The sequence below is a fragment of the Triturus cristatus genome, chromosome 6 (assembly GCF_964204655.1).
Source record: "Triturus cristatus chromosome 6, aTriCri1.1, whole genome shotgun sequence".
NCBI lineage: Eukaryota > Metazoa > Chordata > Amphibia > Caudata > Salamandridae > Triturus > Triturus cristatus.
Genome location: NC_140589.1, coordinates 1,665,352,073 through 1,665,373,495, shown reverse-complemented (window position 1 = coordinate 1,665,373,495; position 21,423 = coordinate 1,665,352,073). Strand labels below are relative to the sequence as shown.

Genomic DNA, 21,423 nt, shown 5'->3' with positions numbered 1-21,423 from the left:
AAGGGCGGAATATCTTTCAGAGCCGGCCATCTTGGTTTCCTTGGACGCCACGATGGCCTTTGATATGATAGAATGGCCGTATCTTTGGGCCGCCCTGGCAAAGTTTGGCTTCGGGGCGGGATTTATTAATTGGGTTAAACTCTTATACGCTGCCCCGCTGGCACAGGTGGTCGTTAACGGGAGGGTTTCCCGGCCCTTCGTTCTTGGAAGGGGCACTAGGCAGGGGTGTCCGTTGTCTCCCCTGCTCTTCGCGTTAGCTTTGGAACCGCTCGCTGCTTGGCTCCGTTGGGAACCGTCGATAAGAGGGATCCAGTGGGCCCCTGGCTTCGAGGATCGTGTTTCGTTGTACGCGAACGACATTCTCTTGTACCTCACCTCACCACGTAAGTCACTCAATGTGCTCTTTGACATCCTCACTTCCTTCGGCAACAACTCTGGTTTGATCATTAACTGGTCCAAATCTTGTGTCTATGCTATATCCGGTGGCTTTCCTCTCTTGCCTTCCCGTTTTCCCATTAAGGCGTCCAGCTCCGGCTTTACGTACCTGGGGGTGTACGTCTCATTGGATCCTGCTGTCCGCTACGAGCATAATCTCCTCTCTCCACTTCGGAGATTGAGGTTAGACGTGGCCCGTTGGCGTAAGCTTCCCTTGTCTCCCCTCGGTCGTGCGGCACTTTTTAAAATGATGTCTCTTCCCCGATTTCTTTACGCACTTCAGAACTCCTTTGATATTATTCCGGCGGCCTACTTCCGGGAAGTAGAGAGCTTACAAAGGAGACTTGTTTGGGGCGGTCGTGCACGTATTGCTCTTGCAAAACTGACTCTCCCCTGGTACGACGGGGGCATCGCGCTCCCGGACATCAGGAGGTACTATTGGGCTTCCCAGCTATCTGCTATTAACCATGCAACGTACTCACCTGGTCCGAACCTGGCTTTCGAAATGGATAGATTTTTGTTGCCTGGCGGCAACTTTAACAGAGCGCTTTACTCTCGATCGGCTGGGAGGACCTTAACCGGTCCCACTAAGATTGCAGTACGCTTGTGGCAGGCTGCGAATGTGGCCATGGGCTGGAATGATCGCTTGACGGGCGCGACCCCCTTGTTTGCGTCTGAAAGACTGGGAAGCCTCTGGACGACGAAGGGATTTGAGCGTTGGGACACGATTGGCATCAGCAGAGTAGGTGACCTTTGGGTGAAGGGTGCGGTTAAATCCTTCGCTGTGCTGCAGAGTGAGTACGAATTGAGTGAGAGGGAGTTCTTTCGGTACGTTCAGGTTCGCCACGCTTTGCTCTCGGCCATCGGGGCCGAGAGCAAAGCCACTCGAGGACCGCATACTCGACGGTCACTTGCCCGACAGTACTATTTCCCTTATCTATAAAAAACTAATAAACATTCGGGCGGATCTCCTCGTGCGTCTGCGGGAGGCGTGGATCGGGGATGGGGTGGAACTGGACGACGAGGATTGGCAGTCTGCGCTGTCCTCCCCTAAGGAGGTGGCCATACCGCGCGTCTCCGTCTTGTCCAGCTTAAAATTCTCCACCGTGTCTACGTGACGGGCCCTCATTTAGTTCTGATGGGTTTCTCTGTAGACGGGCTCTGTAGGCGCGGCTGTGGGCTCAGCGCCACCTTTCTCCATGTTCTCTGGGAGTGCCGTAAGGTTGCGGAGTATTGGCGCCGGGTGCATGCTGTCATGGAATGTGTCACTGGGGTCGCCCTGTTGCCTGAGGTTCGCCGATGTGTGCTGAACGTGTGGGAGCCTAACGATTATAATGCGGCTCAGGCTCGGTGGGCGGCCCTTGGGAACATGGTTGCTAAGAGGGACATCGCACAGCTTTGGGGTTCCCGGCGGCCTCCCACCGTGTCAGTATGGAAGGAGAACATGGACTGGTGCATGTGCAGAGAGAAGACTGTGTATGTGGCCCGGGGTAAGCCGGGGGCGTGGGGTAGAATTTGGGGCCAGTGGAACGCGTACCGTGGGAACATCTGCACACCCCCCCTCGTGGACTCATCTGATGCTGCCTTGTCCCCCTGATCCTGAGGTTCCCGGACTATTGCATTTCACCTGTAGATGGTTGTGGCTCTCCCGTCGCCCCCACCTCCCCCTTAATCATCCTCATTGACCACCCGAGGGTGGAGTTGGTACTGTGTGGTCCCCCAGCCGTGGTTAGACGCCTCTTTTTCGATGGTTTCCGCCTTGTCTTTTGGTGTTATTTTATTTTTCCTTTTTTGTTTGTATTTCTAAAATTTATGTATCCGGATAACTTCTGAAGTGCACTCAGTACCTTGACAATTCGGCTGAGCCCCAGGGGGCCCATTGCTTCCTTGATGTTGTTGAACATGTGTATATTAGCGGTCGGCCCTGGTGGTTGTAGGCCCATGTTTGTATTGAGTTTTTATGTGCAATAAAGGTTTTTTTTAAAAAAAAAAAAAAAAAATATGGACAAGATGAATTTCACACGCTTGGATCCAGCCTAGAACCAAAATATAACTGTTTTTTGCAGGGAAGGAAATCAGGCACTCATTTAGAGGAACAAAAGCTGGGACCATCATTTGAATATGAGTAGTCAAAAAGTGTTATTGATGTGGGGAGGTCTTTGTAAATTAGAATGGTGGCAAAAATGCAACTCATTTGTCATGATTTTGAAAACCTTTCAGACTAAAATCTTTCCACTGGCACTGTATCAGTCTGCATTTCTCATGTTAGAAGAAAATTGACTAACTTTAGAATCCAAAGTGATTAAAAAGCTATTGGTCCCACCCAAAAATCCTATTAAATGGGCTTTGTGGATGCGACCGAATATAGTATAATTTCAGATAGTAGCTTCTGTTAGACTTTTCAGATTATTCACACTAATAGCACGGGGAGATAAAAGAAAATTATTATTGTTAATAGATAGTTACTTGCCTTCACACTCCATCAAGCGGTTTTTGCGAAGAGTAGACTCATTAACTTTTTGAGAAACAATCTGAGGTATCCTATGGGGTGTTTGTATTTTGATCTCACCTGAAGAATAGATCTATAAATAATTTAGCTTGGGGTTAATCCCATTCTGCAGTTTTCCAGTTATAAAGCTCAGATTGGAAATAATAATGGTAATGTGTTTGTGGCATTTTAGGAATTGTAAGATTGAACATATTATATTTGATACTTTTCGGTATATTTCAAGTAAGTAGGATATATGTACCCCTGTTTTGTATGATGTAATGTGTTCTTGTTCTGGATCTATTGATTTGTTAACTAAGATACCGCCATTGGATGTATTTCTCGCTTCAGGATTTTTTAAAAAAGTGACAAAGAAAGTTTTCAGATGTTTCTGTTAAAAAACATTTTTAATTACTTGTGTATATATTTGTTTATTTGTAAAGTTTAACAGATTAATTTTTAGTAACGCTATGTTTTTTCAGTAATACCAAGATTACACAAGGATAATCCTTTTAAGATTCAAATAGGTAAACCTCAGGCAATGAATGTGCTGCCAAAACCTACAGCCATTATTTAGCTCCTGCATTTTTCTTTCCAACATGGATCATTACTATTCAATTGATCCATTTATGGAAGCTCCACTGTCACCTCATCCTGTGCCATACTCAAGCTACCAAATCCTCAAGTTAGAAGCTACTGCATTGAGGAGGTGTGTTGTACAAAAGCAACATGGCCAGATAGAGAACACTCATTATAATGCAGATTATTGGTAAGTAATCTTGGCATGACCCCATCATCTTTATTGTCACACTTCTTTCTTTACAAGGAGATCGCAACCACAAAATGCTGTGCAACACCATCAGCTCTTTATACAAATTGACAGTCCAAATGCAGCTTGCAGAAAAGAGGGCTCAACTTGTAATCCTGAAGATACCCAATCTCATGCTTGAAATGTGTCATAAAAGTAGATTGAGAAGACCAATTCACAGTCTGCAAATAACTACCCACTGTTGCCCAAGTGGTGGACGCTGCACTCATTGTCTACTTTTTGAGCATTGAAGTTAATGTGACCTCTGCAAGGGCTTTTGCGTTCAACAACCAAATATACATATTTGTGGTGGATAGAATATGCCCAGAGCCAGCCACCTCAAAGTCACAAAAAAGCACTTATTGAAGAAAATCATCTGTTCTTGCTAATTAAATCAGAACTGTCTATTGAAAGTTTAAATCTTGCAAGTCCATGTGACAGTCAATTAATTCAATTCATAAACTTTATTCGGATACAGATATCCATAAAAGCACAGTTCAAACACCACCAACAAAAATACAATTCTTATTAAAAAGCGCAGTGCATAAAGGCTTTGGTTAAAAGGAACTTCCAGTGAAGAAGATTACAGTTGTATACAACATTAAAAAGGCATAATAAATGACAATCATGAGTAAGATTTACAAATTGATAAACAAATGGCAGCATTAAAAAATGTGTACATTAAAATGGTTGGACAGACGTATAGCAGCAACATCATATTAAGATAAAGTGTAATTGGTTGTAAATAGTTTTAGCAGCAAAGTATAAGTGCAATTGAATTTTAAGCTTTTAACATTTTCCGGCCTACAAATAGCGCTTCAATTGATGTTCAGCTAAAAGGATAAAAGTAACTGTATACGGAAGAACAATATTATGTGTTCGGCTGCCCTTAACACATTAAAAATTGCTCATAGAGGTACGTGAGCGGACTGCCGCTCTCAGGAACGAGCTGACACGAAAAATCAAATCGTCGCTTTCGAGTCTAAGAATCTCAAGATGCGCTGTTCTATAATCAATGTTAACAAATGCCTTAAAATACGGAATCAAATATTGTTTTGTGTACTTTCCGTAAAAATTGAAAAAGAATAAGAAGTGTACTACCGTTTGGTTGCTGCCAGCGCCACACGGACAGGGCATTTGTTCAAGATTAATGTTAAATCCCAGAGGGAAGCAAAGTGAGTATTTTAAAGTGTTGTCCCTAGGGCGAAAAAGCAGGCTCCTCTCCCAGCGTCCAATGCTCTTCAAAAGGTATTTAGATGGCATATGCGTTTGAGGGCTATTTATCTCCAGTAGGGACATGTACCTAGCGACTGAAGGTTTTAGACGCTCTGTGGCGTGTCTTTCGTTGTTGTAAGATTCGTACAATACACCGATGAGGGCTCTTTTATTCATACCCTCTAATGCTAATGGGTTTAAGAAGATACGTTCAAGGTTCACGCTGGTTAGGCTTTTTCTAACAGCGAAAAGCCAGGGTATGGATCCTCCCTTGTCGCAGTTAAGGCAGCCTACAATGATCTTTGTTAGGGTTGCTGCTGGGTTTAGCCATATTTTTAGCCAAAATATAGCTGGGCATGACCTAATGAAATCTTCTATATAATGCAAATTTAGTTCCTTATGACATACATAGTTCGGGGAGGAAATTTGGGCCCCTAGAAGTTTCCTGCAAAATCTATTTTCCTCTCTTTGGATCCCACTGCAATTTATAAAACCCCAGACTTCAGCGCCATATGTGGCATGGGGATACACTGCGATTTATAAATCTTCAATAAAGGTAAAATTACCTCTGCCTGTTTAGGTTGAGGAAGGCTCAAAATAGAGTTAGTTGCTTTTAAAAACTTACTTCTGCTATGGGCAGCATGAGCTGCCCAAGATCCAGTGTCAGAAAATACTAAGCCCAAATAGGGAAAAGTGCGAGTGCGTAGTAGGCATTCATGGCCTGAGGTTATTGAATTAATACCGTGTTTTTTTGGGCCACAAGTCATTATAAAAGATTTATTAAAATTGGTGCAGAGGTCTAGGTCTGCCATAAAAGATACGAAGCCCCCAACTAAAGTGCGCAGTGCGTTCGGAGTGCAGTCCATGAGGACAGCATCATCCGCATATAAAAGCGCGGGAAGTGCATTTCCATTAATGTTTGGTACGTCATTAGTGAGTTCTGATAGGGCATTATGTAATTCGTTTATGTAAAGAATAAATAGTAGAGGGGCCAGTATACATCCCTGTCTGACCCCTCTACCAATAACGATGTCCCCTGAGACCTCCCCATCATTACTAATCCTTACCCGTGCCTTCAAGTCCCTGTGAAAATGTGCCAAAAAGTGAACCAGAGCCTCGTCCAACCCATAGTTTAAAAGGACCGACCACAAGCGTGACCTGTTGACAAAATCGAACGCTGAGGTGAGATCCATAGAAGCCAAATAAATAGGCGACTTCTGTGCTATTGTGTATTTGCCAATAATAAGATTTAGGTTAAGACACTGTTCGGTTGTTCCGAGTTTGCTTCTAAAACCCAGCTGGCACCGATTTAAAATTTGTTCCTTTTCGGCCCATGCCCTAATTTTGTTAAACACGACCCTTCCTAGGATTTTTAGGGTATTATCAATTAGGGAGATCGGTCTGTAACAGCTAGGATTAGATCGATCTCCTTTTTTAAAAATGGGCACGATAATGCTGGTGGACCAGGTACTTGGGTTAAAGGTGTTTGTTAAGTTGTTAAAAACATTACATAAAAGGGGTGCCCATAAATCCGGTTCGTGTTTAATAAGATCGATAGATAGCCCGTCTGGCACTGGGGCTTTGTTGCCTACGCTTTGGTGTATTGCATCCTCAACTTCTGACACTGATATAAATACCCTAGTGACAGGAGGACTGATTGATGTGTCCGCCGTCTCAGGCGGGGCTGTGTAAATCCTAGCAAAATGTGCTTCCCATGATTCACTAGTTATGTTGCAGCTTATGGGAGTAAGGGTGAGGCCCAAGGATCTCATAGTTTTGACTGCTGCGCAGAAGCCGTTTCCGTCATTAAGTGTAGTGGCACAGGCAAGACTAACCCAACGTTCTTTTAAAAGCTCATCTTTTCGTAGCCTGGCTGCTTCTTTATAACGCAATCGTAATGATCTAACAAGCTTTACATCCCTGGTTGTAGCCGCTAATGCTACACGCAGCTCTCTATTTGCTCATGAGCAGATACTATTGAACCATCTAGGTTTCTTGCTGGTGTTTAACGCTGGTCTAGAAATCATTTGTTTGATACCAGCGCATAGGCTACTAAATGCCTCAATAATCTCTGGGTTAGGAGCACTAATTGTCAAACAGGTTTCAATGAGCAGTGGGTGTAATTTTATCATATTGGCAAATAGAGCTTTATTGTCAATGCCCTTCCTATTTACTCTTAGTTTATCGGTTCAGACCACTAAATTATTTGCCCCAGGCTCTTTAAAGAGACTGGGTCTAGGGGAGAATCTGATAGTTGTTGAAATTGGATTATGGTCGCCCTGCGTGGTACACAAAACCTCTGCCTTTACTAGAAGTCAGTCAAATCCTTGGGTCCCATGCAAGAAGAATTACTTCTCGATTAAGGTGAGTTTGAGGCAAAATGTTTGACAAACAGATTGACTTGCATTCGGCACTAAAACATCTGGCAACCAGAGATGTGGAAGGACACAAACTAAATAATCAAAGTCCTATTGCTATCTAATGGATGCCACAGTTAACAAAATGTTTTATGTGTATAATCCAAGAACACCTATTTGTATGATTCAAATGGATGTTGCAAACACCAAAAAAAGGGTACTTTTTTTCTATGGGCACCTGTGTGTGATTCAAATGGTTGTACCTCTGTTACTTTAATTATGATACACACATCTCAGAACTAACCCACCATTTTATAAGGGGTGAAGGGGAATGGTAGCAACATTTCCTTCAAGCAATTAGGAATAATAGGGCTCCTTGGCCTACTCTCCTCCTCAGCGCTGCCTGAAATCTTTAATGGTGAGCTACTAATTTTGTTTGAGACAGCAACACCTATGGAAACCTTTTAACACATAGTCTAGAATTCTAGAGGAAGGAAAGATGAAGTATCCAAAGCCTTCCCAAACACCCACTATAAGGACACCTAGTGATGCTTGTCTATGCCTGCCTCGTGTTTAATTTGTGTACAGCCTCTGCCCTGGCAGAAATAACCTGAATAGGTGGTGGACAATCCTTTGAACCTTCAAACCAAGGGTTTGAGACTTGTTAGTAAGGAAAGCAGCACGGTCAGCAATGGTCACATGGTATACAATCAAGTTGAGCTGCCTTTGCCAACAAGAGAAGAAAAAGAAATAAGGACCTCCTAAACCATAGGAGGGCAACTGAAGTTGTATCAGCCCCCTCTTTCTTGACCTTGGCAAATATGTTAGGAGTCACAGAAATAGAAGCAAAGGCATATAGCAGACCCTCAGACCAGGGAGTGGCCAGGACATCCACCCTTCATTCAGTTTACAGGCTATCTTTTGCTTTAGCATGGAGAGCTAACTTAGTTTCTCCGAGATGCAAACACCAAATTGGAACTGCTGGCATATCCCTTTAAATGTAGGTCAGGTAACTGAATAACTTGCAACATGGTGAAAACATGAGCTGATCTAAGGCGTGGTTCCCTATGTTAACTGCAGATACAGATCTCACATTGCCCTCTACCCACTGCATATCTGAGTTTCCATATCCACCAGGGTCTGAGAGTTTGTGCTTTCCTGCTTCTCAACAATACTTCACTGGCAGTGTTGCCCATGCAGAACAGCATACTATGCCTGGATATATATTCCACAAATGCTATCAAGCCCTCTTAAATTGTGTCAAATTTTTCACTAGTTTGGTGAACTCTGTGTCACAGAAAAGGGCACAGGTCTAGGCTGTGAGATTGTTCAGAGTCAGACTCCAGCCACTTCCAGTAGAATACTCTGTTATAATGTCTTGAAAGTAAGTATCTCATTTGCCTCCTGCAACAGATTTACACAATACCTCACCTGTGCATGGTATCATGAGAATGCAAATTTACAGTCATGAACTGATTGAATTTGTGGTAGCCTGTTCTCTACTGTGACAATATGTCCCTCACCAGACGTTCCAGTTGTAAATTGCGCAAAACACAATGCTGCCACAATCTGACTCTTAACAATCAGCCACATTCTGAAAGGAGACAGAGGATTCTGTAAATATCAGCATGAAAGCCACTCCCTTTTCTACCAGGATCGTGACACTACTAAAATCCAGATGTTCGACAGCTGCTAGACATGATTTATTTCTATTGATCACAACTATGTGTCGCCTCAATGCCACAAACATTCACATTTCTATGGGGTGACTAGCAGACCAAAGGTCCAGAAATCAGTTAGTCATCTAGGTACAGTTCATGATACCATGCCAACAACACACTTAAAGAATACCTTAAGGTTCTGACAGAATTGCAAACTGTAAGGGCCCCAGCCATTTGGCAAGTCTTAGTTACATCTGGTGAGCTGGAAAGACAGGAATGTGGTAATAAGCATCTTGAAAATCTTCTGAGTACAAAATGCACCCGCTGAACAATACCTCATCACAAAAGCTGCATTTCCTTCCCCTTCTCACATGCCCTTAACAGCCAGGCCCCCATACTACATAATACAATCCAACAATGGCACAAGTAAAAACTGAAGAAGTCTGGCAGTCTTCAACGAGGCGTTTTACCTATCCATGCTCCAAGAACTGAACACAGTCCTCCCCTCCGGTGATCATCACTTGCCACTTCCATTGCTCCACGTCACGATCCCATGAAGGGGAAGAGACAAACGAGGATACTTCAATTGTCCTGCCGCTGCTTGATAGATGTTGGTCACTTCCCGGGTGGCCATATTTTCCTTTCCAGCTCTGAAATCAATTAGGACTCATACTCCCTAGAAATGGCACCCTTGTTATTATCTTTCACCCAAAGTGTAGGCATATAATGTAGATGTGTTGTTAGGAGCCAAAGTACTGGATGTCGCACAAGCTGCTCCTCCTGCTTCTTTTGGCATCGGGGCAAATTGTGTATTGTACCACCACAGATATTCTAAAGAGCACAATATACGACAGACCAATGACAAGATCAACCCAAAAGATTGGTTAACCAACCTTGCTCCCCTTCACTTTGTTTATAGGATTGTACATTATAGTGATACAACTAAAATACCCACATAGTCTTTGCAAAGACAAGTCCTAGAAGTTATGAAAGATAAACACATTGCTGACAGCTGGACATTTCAGCAATTTAGTGCTGTCATCTGGTTTCCTCTAATAAGTATAAGACTATTGCCAGAGGTACATTTTAAATACTCTATTAACCAAAATGGCTGCCAAGATCTTGACTTGTAGGATTTGGGCCTGTGAACCACTCGCTAACACAATAGTGTTCCTAAGATCCAGCACCCACTGGAGAGCGGGGCATCTGCTTGGTACTGTACCGGAAACCAAGTGACACATACAACAGCAGCCATGTCATTCTTGCAATTACAGTAGATAAAGCAACATATATGATAATGCAGCATTGGCTCCTTGAACATGGTTGTCTTGTCTGCAATGCCCTAAAGGACCTATGGCACATCTTTTGTGCTGGGATAGCATGTACAAGGTGGCACCATGATGCATGGCCTTCACAACGTTACCAGCCCTGCCAGCTCTCATCTACAAGCTCCAACGAAGCCTCAATCAAAGAAAGCACAAACCTCAAGAAACACCAGCTTCAGCATTCACTCACACGCCTTCTTTGTGGGAAACTTCAACTTCCCAGGAGACATGACAAAGAAAGCATGAAAGTAAAACTGCTTAATCTCCTCACAAAAATAAAACTATACTACCTTCAGAGATGACACATCCACAACAAAGAAATTGCCAAGGACTGTATTTTTACTGGAGGAATCTTGCCACTCCATAACACATTCTTCACATACTAACTACAATCTACAGCCAATTGAAACCATCCGCACAGCAATACCACTCCTTCAGAGACGACCTCAAAGACACATTTTAACATGGTCTCAGTATTCTTGCAAACTGGACAGCAGCTCGTAGCAATAGCTACTTTAAAAATAAGAAACATGAGACAGCACAACATACATCTGCAGACTAAATTAAATTGCACACATTTCTACTCCCTGGTGAGTTAATCTCCTGGAAGATCTAGGCACTTCACATGGAAAATTCATGACCGCAGACAAGACCACTGCAGAAGCATCCAACAAAAGTAAGGAGTTATTTAAAGACATGAACACATGTTTCAACCCTTGTTCTCAACGCTAATACAATCAAAAAGCAGATTTCATTGCAAGAACCATACATTCATTCGGTGCCCCATCCATATCTTATTGCATCAGACCCACTGGGCACTATCAGAGCCCTGTCAGACATCTGTACTACCCCCAAGGTCAACACTTCTGAAGATGACAGACTTCCATCCGCCATCATAAAGCTCCACTCAGGAGTACCACTACAGCCCCCTAGCTTCGCAGTCAATGTTCACTTTCACAAGCATCTTCCCTGAACACTCTAAGTAGGATCAACCCTTCCATTCCAGAAAAGAGTCAGTGTGAAGTAGAGTGAGGCTGTTAGTTTTGTAAGGCAATTTGCTTAGGGTGATTGAATGTTTTGTGATGTGCACCTGCTCCATGAAAGTGACTTTTTAACACTACAAGTTGTCAGTGGTCTGTGCTGTACTCTCCCACTCAATATGGATTTAGGGGGAGGCGACCTGGGAGGTGTGCATCCCAGGCTTTTGGGGCGATAGTGCAGTCCAGAGGAATGCTGGTTGGGTAATTGGGCTATTTGGGAGGGGCACCTTAGTTGAGTGAGGGTAATTTGGGCTACCAGCAACCATTTGTGACAGGTCCACATGGTGACCCAGCACCCTTTAATAAAAGCCAAAGGGTTTTTGTGTGAAGGGAATAGGTGGAACAGGCGCACAGGGATTGTAGTTATGTAACTTTTTTGTTGGTGATGAGATGTTTTCAAGGTTTGAACACTTTTATTGCTGTTGGGGTGGGTGAAGCACTTTAAAAAGTTTCAATGAAAGTTTAAAAAACCAAACCTGTGAAACAATACCTATTACTACCAAAGTATTGAAGCAAGAATGTAACTCCGAACTAGTACATAAGGAAGGCACAAAACAAACAAATGATTAAGATGGCACCCCAATAGGCTCAGATCATTATGTAACTGTTATGAGATGCTGACGAATGAGGACATTTTGGCAGGCAATATAGGTGCTATATAGGTGCTGCATCGCATATAAACCAAAGATAAGATGCATATATTTAAATATCTAGATTAAGGCATCGGTTGAAAGCAAAGAGTGGGAGATAAAGGGGATGAGCTCACCTTTTACCTCTCTGGATCAGATAGAGCCCTTTGGGTGCAGTCCACAGTGAACAATGTTGGTTTATCAGTTGCACCTATTAGATCAAAGTTGGAGGAATTCTGTGCTTCCCCATAGTAGCCAGAGATTGTCCCAGCTGCCCCCCATCAAGGCCTTCCCAACATGAGCATCAAGTAAGATCAAGGATAGGATGTGGTGAGGTTGTTGTGCTCAACAGTGTCGTTTTCGGCCACAAAGCCATGTTGCTGTCCTGAAACCAATGACACACTCCTTTCCTCAAATAATTAGCCACGTTTTTAGAAAACAAATTGAAGAGCAGAAAGAGCGGTTAATGGGGACTGCACCGGAGACAGTCACTATCTTTTATTTTAATGAAAATGAGCCTTCTTCCTGGATTGTAAGTCGGGAGATACAATTGACAGTTTTTTCTTGACCGTTTTCTGTATCTTTTCCCGTCAAATATTAAGTAGTAGCATATTTACTCATTAAGTAACAAAATAGTGATGTTACATGCTTCTAAGTTTCAGTTCAATCCTCTGATCACTGAGGCCATATTGAAATAGAAAACGGTGGATGAGTTAGAGTATTCTGGCTATGCCACATTTAGACTTTGTATTTCCTTATTGAAGTAATGTGTCTATGAAGAGTATTTATGCTGCTGGTTCTTAATTCAAATGCCTGGTCTGCACATTGCTGAATGAGGAAGTCATTAGACCATAGGTCACTCCATTTCGTTTGTTCACTAACACACATTCCGTATGCATCATAATATCTGTCGTTTTTGCAAACTCCATATATTAAGAGATTTATTCAGAGGGGAGGGAATATCTATAAAAGAAAATTAGAGGGTGTGATTTGGATAGCGTTCATCTAAGATTTATTTTGTTTTTGTTTCAGCATTAGCTTTGCAAATGTTATCTCACGAAACATATGTCAGCTGAGTTGATGAATATCAACTGTATTTGCAGGTGAGGACATTAATCCAAATGAATTAAAGGGCAACACAGCCTCATTTAAGAAGTTATTTTTTGATGGTGCTTAGAAAGGCCACCCACATCAGCTCTGTGCACCTGAAAATGTTGTGTGCCCTGTATCCCTTAAAAGTGGCTACTGACACTCTGATAGTTACCACTGGCATCCCACTCCATGCTCCGCCAGATTAAGAGGTCAGCACTGAGTTTGTCCATCCCTAACCACAAAACATGCACAGTGATGGGCCAGGGATCTGGAGCCATATCCTTATTCCACTGTGCACCTTGACCAGCACTGCAGCCTGGTCGTCATGCTAACACAGGGTCATAGCACCTACCAGCATCATATTATATGCAAAGCTATAGATAATGTTGTGCTTCCATAGGCATCCTGCCATACTGCAAAGCAGCATGATCCTATCAAAACATGCCAAAAATATGTCGAGATGAAGGTGGTATTCCTTTTGATGGGGAACTCAAGGAGAGGGCCCGCAGTTAAATGAAAAAAAAAAACATTATATATTATGATGTTGGACTTTGTTGTCTCTGCCTAGGGTATGGCACATTTCACAGATAAAGCAATGTACAAAGCGAGAAACGAGCGGTTAATCTGTTTTCTGGGTAAAAACTGCAGAATTAAAACATCAGACGAGCAGGAACGTCATTAAAATACTAAAATTAGGCTGGCAAACATTTTTATCAAATCGTGGTTTCTCAGTTCTCATCTAGATCCAGAATGATCTTTTTCAACCGGCAGATGGGAATAGAATAAAACCTCACACCTTGCAGCACATCTTTGATGCTTTCTAATTGTTGACCATGTTTGATGCAGTCTCAAACCAAACTAGGCTACCTTGGAAAACCACCAGGCAACCAGGGAGGTCTGCAGGATGAACAGCAGAGGGGCCTCCTCTCCTGTCTCCATCTCCATTCTTCTCATTGAACGTGGACCGCAGGCCATTGAGGTTCCCTTTAACATCAGAGAGTTTAAGTTGTGTGAGTGTCTCAACCTATAAAATGATCCGTTATATAACATGGGTCAGACTGAGGCTTGGACAATCTGCCCGTTGCTAAGATACTGAAGCCAAACAGGTCCTGGGCTGGTTGCTCCAGTAAAGGCCATGGCACATCTTCTCTTACATGCTCAGGCACCTATGACAACAAAGGCAACTGCGAAATATCTTGTGGCTAGTTTTCCCAAATAGAGTAAACAAAAGACCAGAAGTTATCCAATGATGAAAAGGGCCTCTCTTTCAATATAAAGCGCTGGAGGGATTTAGGCTTCCTTTTCAGGCTACTATGGACTGCTTTTGACAGCCCAGAACGTGGCAACTCGGCTCCTTTTGTGGGCAGGCTCACAGTGATCACAATCGCTCTTTGCTCACACAGACCACTGGCCTCCAAAAGAGCAACACAACACCTTTTGTTAACTTAGACTCAGTCATGCATGAAACACAGATGCCAATTAATGTGGATCCTGGTTGCTTGTTTAGCTCTGTATGTAGTATCTGCTGGTCGGACATATTTTACCACCACCTGACATGCACCCAAAAAGAACACAAATGAGATGGTCTCCACTGTGTGCTTCCAAGGACATTTTAATTCAGAAAGCGGTTGTAGTTTAGACAACAGTTCGTGTTCCTTTTTAGAGGACATGGTTTTCAGAACTATAATTAGTTATTATTCGAACAGTCAATTGACTGACTAATCAGAATTCTCACAGTGAGGGCTGTAACTAGTAATAAAGTTATGCCTTCCATTATTTCGAATTCTCAGGTCCAATCGGACTCTCAGCTTTTCCCCTGCTGCCGCTTTTAACGCCTCGTTTACTCATTGCAATCACACATAACAACGCCCCTTAACTGATATTGTTAAGCAATTACAATAGAAAAATGCAAATAGGCATTTTTGAAAATATTTAAGTTAACCAGGCAGTTTTCCAAGGCATGTAAGGGCCGGATCATACTACAGTTCAATATCTCCGGGTGCAGACCGAACAATGATGACGACTGACGGTCAGTGCAACATTCGGGAGAATCTCACAGCCCAAGATGGCGTCTCTTTGCGCCTACTGTACCACTTCACCACAATGCCCTGGTCTCCTCAGAAAGCTTCATCACCAGTTGCACAGCATACTGGCAGACTTGATGTGGTGCGTGGGGAGACAAAGGATAGTGCTCAGATAATTGAAACTATCTACAAGTGTAGGGGGGAGAGGCAGATTGCAAACTATATTACACCATAACTGAGATACAATGGGTTCCAAGGTGCATCGATGGGCCAGAAAACCACAATGAGGGCATGCACCCTGGGGGTATCCTCCTGAGGAAACTGATTCGAGCTCTAATCAAACCAACAGGATTAGCAAAGAGCTTGGAGAGTGTACTGAGAATTTGTAGACATTGCTGGGTGCGTCTATTACACAAAACAAATACACCCAAGCCATATGCGCCTGGAATCCCCCGGATGGGACAACTCAAGCTCAAGGGGTGATTACCCCAGGACACAGACAATATAGTCTGACAAAGACCTCAAACAGATGTGAAAATGTGCAAGACCTATATGAAGGTATATGCAATAGACAATGCCAGGACAAGACACAGGTTCAATTCTCGAGCTCCAGATGTTTCAGCTGGATTGTAGGATGAACACGAGAAAAAGTTGAATCAAAAGGCTCATCCATATATGACGTACTACACGTACTGTGCACACTGGGACAGGGAGGATAAGAATCTCAGTTTTAAACAGGGATTTCTTGGTCTTATCATGGAGCTCACGTGGAGAGAGTGTGTGAGAGCAGGGCAACTGAGCCAAACAGAAAATTAATTAGTCAAATTGGGACATTATACTGGGGGTGTTTCCAAGATGTCCAGAAATATCTGGTTCAAATGTATTCAGTTCAACGTTATCCACAGAACATACCTCACTCCCAGAAAAATAAGCAAAGTGCTACTTGGGGCCGAGTTCAGCACCTTTAAGATGTATAGGGAAGCTAGGTTCTATCAAATGCCATGGGAATGCCAAGGTCCAGCAACTACTTGGCGGCGTGTCATGCAAACGCTGAGAAAGATAACTGACAGATCAATCGTGAAGCATCCGCAGATAGGCCTGTTAGATATATTCACCCACCCCAGTAAACAATCAACAAGTTCATGGACTCTGTACTGTTCATAACTGAACAGCACATAACTGGAAATTGACAGGGGGGGCAAATGTCCTGAAAAGCGGGTCTGAAATGCTGAAACAGGTTACAATAGAGAGCATGATGTTGCATATGGAGGTTAAGAAAGGTCAAAGGAAACCGGATATAGCCCATGGCTGTGATGAGCTTGTCAAGGCGCAGTGCACACTGGGGAAGAGGTAGATCAGGACAAACCACAAGGGGCAAGAAAAAGAGAGATATGCAAGATGGATAGGACTCAGAGGAAATGAGTAATTGAGATAGCAGGGTATGCTAGGAACTGTGTCTCCATCCAGCATCTGTGAGGTAAATACCCCAGGCAGGACAAACCTCACAAGATGCATACAGTAAATGGATCCACAATACCAAATACCATAACAACATTTGCGCCGCACAACTTTCCCGTCAGTAGGAGATGCCACAAAATAGCCCCGATAAGTTGCTCAGCTCTCCTCCCTCAACTAACACCCCCATTATTGTTCGAGTTGCATTATTCTAGATTGATAGCTGTTTATGTGTATGGTGGACGCGTGTTATTTTTGAACAACAAAGGTTCTCGACAAACTCCGACAAAATTCAATCCAGTGATACGAACATTGTGATACCTACTAACACCCTACTTAGTATGTAAAACTTCTATGTGCTATGCAAATGCATGTATTAAAAAACAATAAAATGTGTTCAGAGAAAAGCCAAACAAGCAAGAGTTTATTTAACCCACTGCTGCTCTCAGCAGGCTTGTTTTAATATCCTTGAACAGTACAGAACTGCCACTCACATGATGCAAAGATTACATGATGGGCAAATACGTCATCATTATGCCCTTTAAGAAATTCATTAATGCACTCATGTTTTAAGTTTTCACAGCTGTAATGAGAGGTCGTGTTTTGAAAACTATCTTTCTTGTGAGTGTTCTTGCCAACAACTTGATTTGGGAGCAGTGTATTTCCTTGGGATCCATTTTCACATATGATATGAAACTGACTCTTCCTCACCACTGACTTGCATTGGAGCCCTGGATCTGTCTGTGTGGACCACCCCTGTGACCCACTTTCACCCTCCAAGTCACCTTATTTTCCTTTGTGGCTTTGACCCTCTCCTGATGGATTAAGCTGCAGCTCACAATCCTAACTCCTGGCAAACGGATCTCATTAGTCATTAGTCTTTCAAGGGGCTATTTATATCTGCTAAAGACCTTTTCTGCTCACGCAGTGCTGTGCTTAAGAAATAACACACACCCTTGAAGACCGAGGGAGGCGCTGTCCTTGGGAAACCGACCAATATGTTCTTTATCCTTCAGGCAGTGGCAACAAGCAGCAGAGCGAGGGGCATCGGAGACTGGTTAGTATAGATTTAAATTCTCCTCGGTTTAGTATGAGAACAGGAAGACCAGTGAGTCTGTCTTTGCTGACGCCCTGACCCGAGCCTCAGATTCACACAGCAGACAAGAGTGAAAATCGATAGAATCGATGCCCTAAGCTGCTTGGATCAATGTCAGTGTATCAAAGACCTGAGAAAACGTGCCACCTTTTAGCTCTCACGGGGATGTGTTTTTACATATTGACTGTACAGGAACGATAACACACTACGGGCCCCGAAACCTGTATTCTAAATGAAATCAGGTTAGGCGGGAGATGTAATGTACACACAAGAGGCTTACTGACTTATCTCAGACAAGATTTTGCTGTGCTCCATTGTGCTAAACCAAAGAGGGCATGCACCACGTGCAATATTACGTAGGTCTCTTGAAAAAAACTGCTGAACTGGTTTAGAATAAATCCCTGCACCAGGACACCCTGCTAATGAATAGGTCATGTTTTACTAATAAACAGTTCATTCATTCATTCATTCTTGCATTAATGCATTATTTTCTTAATTCACTGGCCCTGTCTTCAATACGGACCGAATTAGGCAAGAGAAAAAAAAACACCTGTTTTTTTCTCAAGTAGCTGCAACTTGTAGTGATGGAAGAACAACTCAGAGAAAAAAGAAGATGCTTGCGTAGCAGAAAATTGGCATGACACTAAAACATAAAGCAATAAGGGAAGATTCATCTAGCGACGAGCTCAGGAGCCTGAGTGATTTAAAGCAATGTGGCTCAAAACTCTACCTTCTCAAAACTTACATGCAGAGTAGCAGATTGCTCCCACAATCCATAAAATGTTTACAAATTTGCTCTGCTTAGTGATACTAGCACAATATTCATCAAATCAATTAATCAGAAGATAACCTGAAATGCAGCCCTTTCCGCACTTTTCTAAACTATGCGCACTACTTACTCCTTCACGTCCTTGGAGCTGAAGTCCAGGTACCGGTTGCTGATCCACTGGATCTCAAACCAGTCTTTGAAGCCATTGTTTCCGCAGCACTTGAACTCAATTTGGAGCAGGTCGATGGTCTTCTTCATAAAGCACCTGCCGGGGGTGTCGGTGTCCTTGTAGTACCTCATGCCATTCTTCAGGCCATGGGCCAGGGTGGTCTCCAGCGAGCCCCTCATCACGAAGCACAAAATGGCGGTGAAGAAAATGAAGACGTTGAAAAGAATGCACACTGCCATGTACGGCTTCAGCATGGGCTTCCATTTTGCAAATTTTGAGGGATCCAGGGAATCATAGCAAATCTTGCCGGCAAAAGCGTTGAGGCCACAGGCTAGCGCTCCCATCAGGATCAAGGAATTGGGCACGGCGTGGCTCTCGTTGTCATCCATCACCTCACTGCGTTTCCTCAGCTCTATTTTCAGGTATATGCCCAGGCCAAATAGAATGATGCCTGCAACAACAGAAAACCAGTTCATAAGCCACAGCCCTTGGGCCAGCTTGACTCTCTTCTTCTGAGTGAATTTAGTCTTCATGGTCGCCATTGTAGAAATGTTGATGGAGAAAACACGGATGATGCAAATATAGGAGTCCAAAGCTCGATAAGGACCTTCAAATTCAACCTTTTCAGTCCTATATGAAAGACTCTAAACGGTTTGTTTCCTCCATATCGACCGGGATAATCCCACCATGCGATATCAGATATCGGGAACTCCTAAATAACGACAGGATATTAATAGAAATAATTGGCAAACGGGACCTCCAACTATTTCTGGTGGTCCCTTCCCACCAAAGGAGAGGCAGCCACAGAGAGTCAACTGATTAAACCTGGATCTGCAAGACGTCACTCTAATCCCCCTAATCCGCATCATCCCATTTGCAGAAATCTCTGTCAACAGATGACCAGAAGAAGTAATCCACATTTTACTGTTTAGGGGATTTGTGCCTTCACAGGACAGAAACACCGAGCCAGGCAGTTCTTGTCCAAACTCAGAAGCTGAGCTCAGTCTGCTCAGTTGTTCTCCATGATTCTGCCAATCAAATCTTTCCATCCATTGGGTGCAAATCTAAGAAGTCTCAGAGGCCTGTCCTTTAAAGGACCTGTAACTGACAGCCCATTTCAGAGGATGCCCTTTGTTACACGTCTTACTTAAATTAGAATGTTTTTGTGAGAAAGTAAGGTGAACATCGACGCTGAAATATGTGTTTTCCATTCCAGTATAAAACTCTCATGTTTTGTCATACTAGTCAGTTTTGAAAAACGGGGGTGGTTTGCAGGGGAGAAGAACGCCGTGTGTCCTCAACTGTGCCTCATTTTTTAAGATCTGCAACGCTCAGCTGCACAGTTTATTCACATTTTCCCAAATGTTCTTCCAAAAAAACCTGCCCTCTATTAAGTGAGACAGTCAGTTTTACAGATTTATAAGTGGAGTACGTCTTTTGAAACAAGCCTTCACGAAATCACAGGCTCCGGCTTTTATGGTAATAAAGTTATGTGCGGTATGTGTTTTTCGTATATTTGTGGGAAAGCAGTGCGATCATTATTTTATGTCATGGCAGTGCACTGCCCAGAGGTGGTGCTGTCAGTTAGTGACGTGGTGCTAGGAGGATGGGGAACAGTGGTTTGGGGGGGTGATATTGCAATAGTGTGGGTTGGCAGTCTAGTAGTGTGTGGTGGTAATGCAGTGGTGGTGGGCAGCAGTTCGATAGCGTGGGTGGTATTATTGTGGTCGTAGAGAGATTTTCTGGTGTGGAAGAGTATTGCGTAGTCATAGCGCTTCAGCTTTCTGCTGTAGTGAGGAGTTGTTGATAGCATATTGTGGGTGAAAGTGATGGAGTAGGGTTTTCGCACAATAAAACCTGCTCGGATTGAACCCTCAGTAACATTTACTAACAGTGTGTGGTGAAAAACTAATGTGGGAAAAAGGCTATTGCGCAAGCCTGTACTAAAGTAGGCCGCAAATGCTTTTTGACTAACGAAAATAAAGAGTAATGCTGTTTTTGTGCACATTAACGTTTGCTAGGAAATAATGACTAATGTGGGTTGCGCATGGATAAATGCAGCATTGGGAGGGTGCGTAAATGAAAAGCATTACAAGTGAATAATAACACTTGTGTTTTGTTTTCCATAGAGAGTATGGGTTCCTATTCTGCATGAATTGAGGGTTAAAATTATACGAAAGGAAAATTGGAAAATTAAACGGAACGTGCACAGTATTCGTCCTTCAGAAAGTCCTGAGTGCCTGCCAAGAGTTTGTCGGCAAGCAGAGGGATGCTTCCTTTCGAAAGGCGCGGATGAGAAAAATTATACAAAGTCTGCTACATAACTGGAGAGAAGAAAGTGGAAGGATAGTTGAGGTGTAGATTGTGTTTCCTGGGGAGGAAGCCGCTGACGTGATCAACGAACAGAACAAAAGGACATTTAGTGAGATGAGCACATTGAGTGCTGTGTGACAGTACATCCCCCCTTCCTTGACCAATCAAATGTAGAATAAACCTTCGTTTAGATACAAATGTGGGTTGGACATCTGGGTTTTAGGATATAATTGAGGTGCCTGGTGGGAGGGGTTGTAGGCAGACTTGCAGATTGTTGGGAGATTGTCGCTGTCGTCGGTTTGATTCCTGACTTAGTCTTAGCCTCATCAATTGAGGGGCCTTACTGCTCTCATGACCAGAGAGTAGTTTTCTATTTCAATTGGGTTAGTATAGACAGAAAACTGTATTTGCATAATAAATTGTAAATGTATTTTGTCTTTGAACCTTATATCTCTTCGCCTTTCCACTCCTTCATTGCATTTCTAATTTGAGATGTATTCTTTGTCATTATTTTACTGATATTGGTTCTCTGTGAGGATCTATGATT

At 43.1% G+C, this 21,423-nt stretch overlaps 1 protein-coding gene across 1 annotated transcript in view; it reads right to left on the bottom strand.

Moving 5' to 3' along the window:
- Positions 1-19,340, bottom strand: part of PRPH2 (peripherin 2) — a 165,645-nt gene extending 146,305 nt beyond the window's left edge. The window contains exon 1 of the mRNA XM_085612827.1: positions 18,525-19,340. Coding sequence (XP_085468953.1) covers positions 18,525-19,105 — 581 coding nt within the window. The 5' untranslated portion in view covers positions 19,106-19,340. The remainder of the gene's footprint in view (positions 1-18,524) is intronic.
- Between the last annotated feature and the right edge of the window lie 2,083 nt (positions 19,341-21,423).